The 9242-nt window shown below is 53.2% G+C and overlaps 1 protein-coding gene across 1 annotated transcript in view; it reads left to right on the forward strand.

The window, feature by feature from the left end:
* Positions 1 to 2122, forward strand: part of PTP4A3 (protein tyrosine phosphatase 4A3) — a 44920-nt gene extending 42798 nt beyond the window's left edge. Inside the window, exons 5-6 of the mRNA XM_082305281.1 lie at positions 184 to 258; positions 739 to 2122. Coding sequence (XP_082161407.1) covers positions 184 to 258; positions 739 to 856 — 193 coding nt within the window. The 3' untranslated portion in view covers positions 857 to 2122. The remainder of the gene's footprint in view (positions 1 to 183; positions 259 to 738) is intronic.
* Positions 2123 to 9242: the final 7120 nt, after the last annotated feature.

Raw genomic sequence — 9242 nt, forward strand, 5'->3', positions numbered from 1 at the left:
CAGCTGTTCCTTGGGGCAGCACTTGCAGCCAAATGGAAAGAAATTACAAACTAAAAGCCAGCGCTGGCGATTGCCCGCAATGCCACCATTACAGCCCTGTGGCTTGTCCCCTTGCCCCAGGACGGGGTGTCAGCTTCTGGGCCACGTGGCTGGGGAGTGACCGCCACTGCCATTGCCTTTCAGCGCTCCCGTCCTCGTCGCGCTGGCCTTGATTGAGAGCGGGATGAAGTACGAAGACGCCATCCAGTTCATCCGACAGTAAGTCGAGCGGTGTTTCGGTGTCAGGGGAGAAAGCAGTCCCTCTCCAAGGGAACGGAGAGATCTGGTGTGCCTCAGGGGTTTTTTGGGGTACCAGGGTAGCTTTTCTCTCTTTTTGGCATGGAAGAAAAAGGAGGAGGCCAGCACCAAGAACCCTGTGCCTTTGCGTAGGGCTGCGGGAGGCTGAGGAGGTATCCGGGAGCATCCCTGGGGGGCTTTTGGCAGGCACCCCGCTTTGGGCAGCCTCCCCACGTGTTTCTTCCCTGGCTCTCCGTGTCCTAAGACTCGCAGGGCAGATGAGCAAGAAAAGCTGCTGGGATCGGTGCCTGTCTCCATCCCCAGCGGACACACAAGGCTGCAGCCTCCAAAATCCCTGCTCCAGGCAGGGGGGTTCAGCACCCTGACAGGGGTGGGTTTGGGGTGGGGGGGGTCTTCTCCTGCCACGCCGCTGACTGTGCCGGCCCTTCTCTGTCCCCACAGGAAGCGCAGAGGAGCCATCAACAGCAAGCAGCTGACGTACTTAGAAAAATACCGACCAAAGCAGAGACTCCGATTTAAGGACCCTCATAACCACAAGAACAAATGCTGCATCATGTAACCTCAATGACCTCTTGCCAAAATCCGTGCACACAGACACCCGGGCACTCGCACGCATCCCACCCCCTCACTTCCTCGCCCAGCCCCGTGCACCCCACGCACCGCCCCACTGACAGGGCTGGGGTGGGGGGACATGGAGCACCACCACCGTGTTCCAGCACCCACAGCACGGTCGTCTTGCCAGACCCCTGAAAAAGGCTGCTGTCTCCAGCTACAGCCCCAAGGAGGGAAGGCTGCCCTTTGATTCTTGGTGTTAGCAGGCAATGAGCTCACATGACCGTTCTTCATCACCTTCCTCCTCCTCCCTTTCCCCTCCCGTTGCACTGAGAGGGATGGGCAGAGGATGCTTGGTTTGGGGTGATGCAGGCAGGGCTGTGCCAGCTGAGAAGGGATGGGGAGCAGGAGGGCTGGAGCACCCCCAGAAAAACCCTTTCCCACCTCTTCCCTATAAATAAGGGCTGCAGCAGTGGGGACAGAGGTGGGGATGGTGCAGTGGCCTCAGGGGGGAAGATGGTGATAGCAGGGAGAGGTGAAGGGGGCTCATAGCTTGGTGCTGGCCTTGTGGCCGTGGGAAGAGCTGAGCTAAGTCCCCCCAGCACCATTCCCTTTCTCCTGGCCCTTCTGCCACTTCACCATCTCCCCGTTGCCTTGATGCCAGCAGGGATGCTGCAGATGGGCCTTGCTGCAGCAAAGGCAGAGGTGCTGGGAAACTTGGGGACTGTGGCGGGGCTTTGAGGCACCCAGCTTTGCACTGGGTCAGCACTGGGTCCCCCAAAGTGTGGGGTGCTCTTATTTATATCTTCCAAATTCAGTGCGCAGGGTGGTGGGTTCTCTCCTGTCATGTCCCCATCACCAAGCCGTGGCACAAACCCCAATTCTGGCTGGGGATGCAACGCGTATCTTGGGGCACGTCCATGTCCTCCATCGCTGCCTTTGCTGTCCGAGAGGCTGGGCTGCAGCTTTCCTGGGGGATTTTGGGTGCTCCTGGCAGGAGCACATCACCAAATTTTGCACCTGCCTTTCCCACACCCAGTGGCATCTGTAACGCAATGCCTGGCACCCCAAAACCCCCTGGCGCGTGCCCTGGTGGAGTGGACTCAGAGCTGCCCCTGAGCTGGGTCATTAAACATCTCTCAACTTTCTGCCTTTGAACGCTTGCAGCAGCTGGAGTGGTGGGCATGTAGGGGGCATGGGGGTGTTTTTTCTTTTGACAAGGATAAGAAGAAATTTGCTAATTAAAGGAAAAAAAAAAACTTAAAAAAAAAAACCTGTTTGTCTTCCGCACGTCCTCTGGCCTTTGTTTCTCCCATCGCTGCCTGGTGGAGCCCAGGAGGTGACCCATGGCCCCCCAGATCGATCCCCAGCACCAGGTCACAGCCAGCTGCCATCTGCTGTCACCAGGGCTTACGTGTGGCCCAAGGGATGCTCTGGGTATCCTTTGGGCTCACTGCTGCTCACCCCCGCAGCTGCAGAGGTTTGCAGATGTTCGGGCAAGGAGGGCTAGTCATCCAGCGTCTTGTGGTTTTAGGCTGCCCAACTTGAGATGCCTTCAGTGCCCTGTGTTGGGTATCTCCAAAGGTTTGTGTGCCTTCCAAAACATAGTATTCAGAGACATTTGCTTCAGAGGGTTCATCTCTTAGGATAAGTAGTGAGGAAGGCTGGTTAGACACTTCGGTACCTGCAGAAGGGTAGGGGACAGCTTCGTGCCACCACACATGGGCAGAGGAGGAGCTCAGAGCTGTTTCCAGCACCATTCCTCCTCCTCTCCCAGAGGACCCAGCCCCGCTGCACAGCAGGGATGGCCATCCCATGTAATGGGCCATGGTGCTGGGCGAGGCAGAGACCCTCCATGCATGGCCCCAGAGCTGTCATACTACACACCTCCGGCCTGTCCAAGCCCCCACATTGTGGTCCCCTGAGTTTCTCCTGCCCCATTCCAGGCTGTTGGTTCCTATGTCTCCTGGGGAAGGTGGTGGTGGTTGAATGGTCTGCATTGGTTGGGAAGGGTGAGACATTGGGCTGATAAAAAGGCCTGATCCTGTATTGCAGCAGTCCCGCTGGGTGGGTCACCATCCTCTTCCTACCCCGATGTGTCCTCCTGCTGCTAAAATAGGTGCTGCTTCGTCCCCAGGGGCAGTAGGAGGTGGCTCGGCATTGTGACGGGGACAGCCCCAATCCCTCTTAGCCAGGAGACCTCATGGTCTCATGTGCTCCCTGATCACAACAGGCTGTGCCGTGACTTGTCAAGAGTTTAGGATAAAGCGGTGGGAACTGTTGCTTTGCAGGCTTGGAGATGTTTCTGCCTTGGCAGGAGGAAGAGAAATGTTTTCCTCGCCCAAGCTCGTGGGAGCATCGCATGGGAGATTGCCCAGGGCAAGTGGTCCAGGGTTTCAGCCACGATGCTTTTGAGTTGGGGTCGGGATCAGGACAGAAGGGCTTGAATTCACCTTCCTTTGGCCACAGGAACTCTTCACCTCTTCCATGCAGGGTTTGATGGTGGACGTGCTCAGTGCTGAGCTCTGATGAGAGTACACTCAAATCTCAGCTTGGTGGGCTTGTTTGGGGGAACACGGGGCAGAGGACAGGCTTTGCAGTGCTCCTTCGCATTATGTAGCATCAACCCACCCACCTTAAAAGCAGAGAGCTTCTAGTGTAAGAGCAGTCCTTGACCTGGTACAATCCATGTGGCCAAATCCTCAGCGCCTCTGGCTGGCAGAGCGGCATCTTGATACTCTTCAGTTTTGTGAGTCACTACAAAAAAAAAAAAAAAAAAAAAAAAAAACGTGCTGCTTTAATTGTCCTAATTTCTTTCTTTTTTTCTTTTTTTAATGGATGTCTCCCCCCTGTCCTGGAACTTGCTGTCACTTCCCATGTGCTGCTCCATGGACAGGACACCTCAGCAGCCCAGGAGCTGCTGTCCTTGCATGGAGAATTTGATCGTACTCCAAGGTTTCTCTGGGTTGGACTGCCAAATATTTGGGATTTTTTTTGATATGGACTTGGGCTCCTGCCTCTGAGGTACCAGCTCCTCAATGTTTCAGCCTAGAGAGGGTTGCAGAAACATAACTGGCTGGGGAAACTGAGGGGTCTTCCAACTGGGTTTTGGGTTGGAAATCTCAAAGAAGAGCCCAGTTCCCTCACAAAAATCTTGGGACAGTTGGGGAAGAGGGAAGGTTGGAGCTCAGTAGACACATAGCACCAGAGCGAGGCCTAAGTGGCCACGGGCTCATGGTTTGGGCTGGTTTTGGGATCTCTCCTTGTATGTTAATCCCCGTCTCACCTCAGATGCCAAGATGTTGAAAGGAGAGCCTTAAAAATCTGATGTATTTGCTGGTTCTGTTGTTGCTCCAGTTGTCTCCATTGGGTCTTGGCAGACGTCATAGGGAACAGACACTCCCATGGCTTTGGCTACAAACCAACCACCTTGTCCTGCCCTTTTCTGCAGAAGCAAAGGCACAAACTGGGTTTTATACCTCCTCGCCCCTATCCACCTCCTTCACCCCCTCCGTGGAAACCCACCATCTTTCCACAGTTTGCAGGGACAGGGCTCCAGACTGGTAGCAAGAGCTTCGGAGACCCAAGTGATGCCAAGCAGATATGCCCTAACCATCAAAACAAAAGCTTTTAGGCTTTGCCCAGGAATCAATCGTGGCTGAACCTTGTGTAGGGGAATAAATCTGAGCAGGAATTCGTAATTGTGTCCTCCCACCAATGGCACACGTGTGCCCTTACCTGCGTTTCGGTTAAGAGGCTCACGTGTCCCTTCTGTTCGCCGTGTTTGCCAGTCGGATGGAGTGCGTGGTGGGGGCAGCGGTGGGAAGGAAAGCAATGCAGCTGTCGCAAATAGCTCTTTATTTAAGAAAGGTCTGGTGACGCGTATTTAAAGACTTTGCATTTATAAATTCATACTATGAGTCTTGCAATAAGGCTGACACTGTGGTGCTTGCTCCAAGAGCTTCAGATGAGAAAGTTTATGAGTAACAGATTTCCCGAGGAAGCAAAGAGTCTTGCTCTATCTACAACAGAACAAGTCATTTTCTTTTTTTTTTTTCATTGGGTTTGTTTGGTTTTTATTAGTCCCAGTGGGAAAGCGCAAAGGGAGATTCGTGACTTCCATGCAGTTTCCAGGGTCTTATATCTTATTTGCTTCCCGCGAGCTGGGTAGGTGCAGTTTGGCGGGTGGGTTTGGATGGGATACTGTCTGGTGGGAGAAAAATGTGGCTGGTTTCTTTGCATAGCAGGGGGTCACGGGCCGGCTGCAGTCCCGCTCGCAGGCTCTGGCAGACATTCCCGGGGAGGGGGGCGTTTCACCGCGCTCGGCTTCCCTGTAGATGACGATCTCCCAGTGAACTCTCGACTTCCCTGCTGTTTCTTTCTGTGCAACAAAGAACAGCATATTTTCCTTTTTAACTCCGTGAGCAATCGTAGTAGTATGTAGATTAAGCCCAGATGACTTCTCTTTTTTTTTTTTTTTTTCTGGTCTGAGCCATAGCTAAATTATTATACCCAACGCTTTTTGTATCAGACGGCATCACTTTGAATATGCAGATGAGGTATAGGATCTTGACACTTTATAACCTTTTTAAAAAGAAAATTGTCTGTTTACTTATGTTTTGTGTAAAAAGGAAAAAAAATGTATGCCTTTTAGTAATCACTTTTTTTTTTTTTTTGAGTTTTATGAAATTACGGTGGTTTCACTCCAGCAGCGAAATAAAAAGCGTTCACTGTTTTGTACATCCCTGTGTGCTGCGGTGCTGCTGATGGGGGAGTTACCAAGATGGGGGAGGCGAAGGCAGAGCCGAAGTCTGGCCAAGGGACGGTGGAGGAATGCATCGGGAGCTGTCGGGGTCCTGCTGCCTCCCCTTGGCTGGAGACCTCAGCCCACTCCCATCCCATCCCAAATGTGTCCCAGCTACCTTCCCCACCCATTTCCTGGGTTATTTTCCTCCTCTCATCCCATTCCCCTTTCCTGGGAGCTCCCAGGACAGACAATGGACCTGGCTGGGAAAGGGTTGGACCTAATGTAATTAGATGATGGGCTGCAGCCAAATTATGTCAAGGAGAGTCCAGGGCAGAGAGAATTGATTTGTCCCATGCCAAGGCAGGTGCAAGGGGTGCACCCAGGGCTCCAGGGATTCACATAAAGCCTTTTCCCCATGGGCTGCTCTCGGTCTCGTCCAGCCCTTCCTTAGCAAAACATCATGCAGGTCTTCAGCGGTGATTGCCAAGCCAGGCAGCCCCCAATTCCAGCATCCCCCCAGCACAGCCACCATGATCACAGCACGGTCAGCAGTCAGCGCCTTACCAGAGAGAGTCCAACCATCACCACAGCATTTACTGCCAGTCCAAGTGAGGTCTTCTCCAGAGGAGGGTCTAGCGGCGGGGAGATCCCAGAGCTGGTCTGCAGCAGACTTGCCTTGGCTGAGCGAGATAATTGCGTTGCTCACCAAAGTGTGTCATGGTTTTTAAGTACCCACCTCATCATCAAATAATTGGCATAAGCAGAGCCCACACACACCCTGATCCTGTGACCAGCATGTCTCAACTGATGCAGTTGGATAACAGATGTTGTAAGGCTCAGAGATGCCTTTTATCCCGCGTTGAAAGAGCTGACCCCATAGCAAGGCTGTAGGGTGCTGTTGGACAAGCTGCCCAACTGAGGGCCCCGGTTGGGCCCCCAAGGGGCCATGGCTAATAAATGGTAGCGTGCAAGAGCCTGACCACTCAAGGCCACCTACGCAGTGGGCAGCCCTTGTACCAGAAACACATCAATACCTGGATCAACTGTGACCAGCCTCTCTGGGCTCTGGCATGAAGCAGCAATGGGAGGGACCAGCTCCTAAATATGCATCATCTGCCAGCACAAACACACCTGCCAGGGGCACCTGGGTTAGGAAGATCTTGTAGCTGGAGATCTGGTGGCTGGTTCTCCCTCCCTTGCTGCTTTCCCTATTATAGACCAGTTTAACAGCTAAATCTACTGGGTGAAGAGCAGCTGTTCAGTGACTGAGGTTTTGGGACAGCATCTCCCAGTTGAGCAACACAAGACATGTTGACCTCAGTCCACCCAGGAAGGTAGACTGGGTGGACTGGTCAGTACATCAGCAAGGAGGAGCCAGGTTGAATATTAAGGTAGACCTTCTGCTGGCGAATTGGACTTCTGGAGGGAGGACGTGGTATTCAAGCCCTTGGAGGACTTCTAAGGACAGGCGTTTTGTCCCATCCAAGGTCAGGATGGGAGGATGACCTCTGTAATGTGATTTTTATCCCTAACCCCACTAATGCGTTGTGGTCAGCTGTGGTCCAGCCTAGCTCTTCTTCAGGCTCAGAACCAACTCAGCAAGTTAAAACTGCGGAGGCAGCTGAGCTAGGCAGGACATGGGACACTCGGAGACATGGCAGATATCTCAGCATTTCTGCAGTAACTGGCATACGTTATCTATGGGAGAGTATCTTCCCTTGCCTGGGAGAGCGGGAAGGCTGAAATGACCTGGACTCAACAATTTCTGCAGGAAGGGCCTGCTAGGAAAAGAGGTCTGATTTGGAAGATGGGAGATGGGTTTTACTTACCACTCTCACCATCCAGTTCCAACTCCAGACTCCTCAGTCCTGCCCTGTAACTGGGACTCCTGGAGGAACCAGGCACTATAATGTACCAGCCAGGCTGCTGAAGGGGTAGGCTCTTGGGAACCACCACAGCTCACCAGAGCCAGCAGATCTGGGGGAGCTTTTGACCCTCTCCAGTGAGTGTTGTCCATAGCAAAGCTCTTTCAGGGGAAAACATTCAACCAGCTCAGCCCCGGGTTAGGGCAGGGGGGACGGGCCAGCGGGCTGCTGCATGGGAAGCTACTGCAAGGCTGCTGCAAAGTGGGCACTGACGTTACAGCTTCCAGTTCAGGAGTGGGATCAGGTTTCCTTACACTTCCGCTGCCAGACTGATGGTTCAGTATCAGTCTTGATGATTAAATTATTTGCAACAGGACTTGTAAGGCCCGTTTATCCATGTCTCTACCCCAAGAATTTGAATCCAATGACTGATTTAACCCCATAGAGCATGAAAGCTCTCAACACAATGTTCCTACAAGACCAATGGAAACAGCAGATAAAGGAAAGACCTAAGTGGTATGTCCAGTAGAGCATGGCCTAACCTTGGTTAGATACCCAAGAGTCCACCCAGAGGAGACATTATGCACACCCCATCCATTGGAGATCTGCTCAGTGCTTCACTACTGGCAGAGACCACCCATCAGACACAAAACCAGGCTTCACTCACAAAACCAGTTGGGTTTTTAACTCTGCCCCTGTGACCAAGGCAAGAAGACAAAGACCAGAGGCTCCATGGAGGCTGAGGAGCTGGAGCTTGCATGAACAGGCTGGTAAGCAAGGAAAGCTGACACTAATTGTGTGAGCTCCCAAGTAATTACAAGGGGTTGGGTGGGGTAAGTGGGGAAGGGGGGACGAAACTCCTCTTGTGCTGCTGTAGGCTCAGGAAGGCTTTTTGGCGAGATGCTGGAAGAGGGGAGGGCTGCAGGTCAGAGCACAGTGGTGTGGCATGGTCAGAGCTGTCCTTGGATTGTCCCAGGGCTCCCCAAGTGCTCTGCAAGGCAGATCCTTATCTCCTCACATGCTTTGAACCACGAAGCTGCAAGGGGCACTGCCTCCCGGGCGTGTGCGCTGGAGAAACACCCGCCCATGCTCCTGCCCGTACACGCCGTCTCCTACCTGCCTGCATTCCTCCTCACCCTCCATCACCTAAAAACGCGCTCCCCTTTGCAGGCCAGACCCCGACTCTTTGTGTTAGGTGGTTGCCACTCCATGCACAGGTTCCTGCCCTCCCCAAGAGGAAAGCCCAACAAATTGGAGTCATCTGGAAAGGTCTGAATTGGCCACTGACAGGTCCTGGCACCTCGTCCCAACTTGTGCCATGGTCTGCAGTGCCTTAGCGCCTTCTCAGCAGAGGAGGTGGGTACCTACAAGCCCCATCACAGCCACATATTTCAGTGCCTTCAGTCTTGCCCACACCAAAATTAGTGAGATCCACCCAGCTCAAGGTGGGTGTCCAGAGTGTGGTCTCATTCCTGTCTCCCTTTCCAGTCAACAGAGATCAAGTCAAGAGTCAATACTGGAGATTCGGGAGGGATCAATCTCATACTGGCACGGACACTTCTTTCAGAGCTCCACCACTGCAGAGGGTCTCCAGACACCCAGCTCACATAGAGGCACCCACGCTGGAGACACCCAAAGCCTTGGGGTATGACCCATGGCTCAGAGCTCACCCTGTCAATGTTGCTAACCCACCTCAGAAAGTCAGCTGTCTGCAGAGCCACGGAGGCAACGGTTGCAGGGTCTTCAGTAAAGTCTAGACATGGTCCAGGCTCACAAGATTG

This window comes from Platalea leucorodia (assembly GCF_965183815.1).
Source record: "Platalea leucorodia genome assembly, chromosome: 1".
In the NCBI taxonomy this organism is placed as follows: Eukaryota; Metazoa; Chordata; class Aves; order Pelecaniformes; family Threskiornithidae; genus Platalea; species Platalea leucorodia.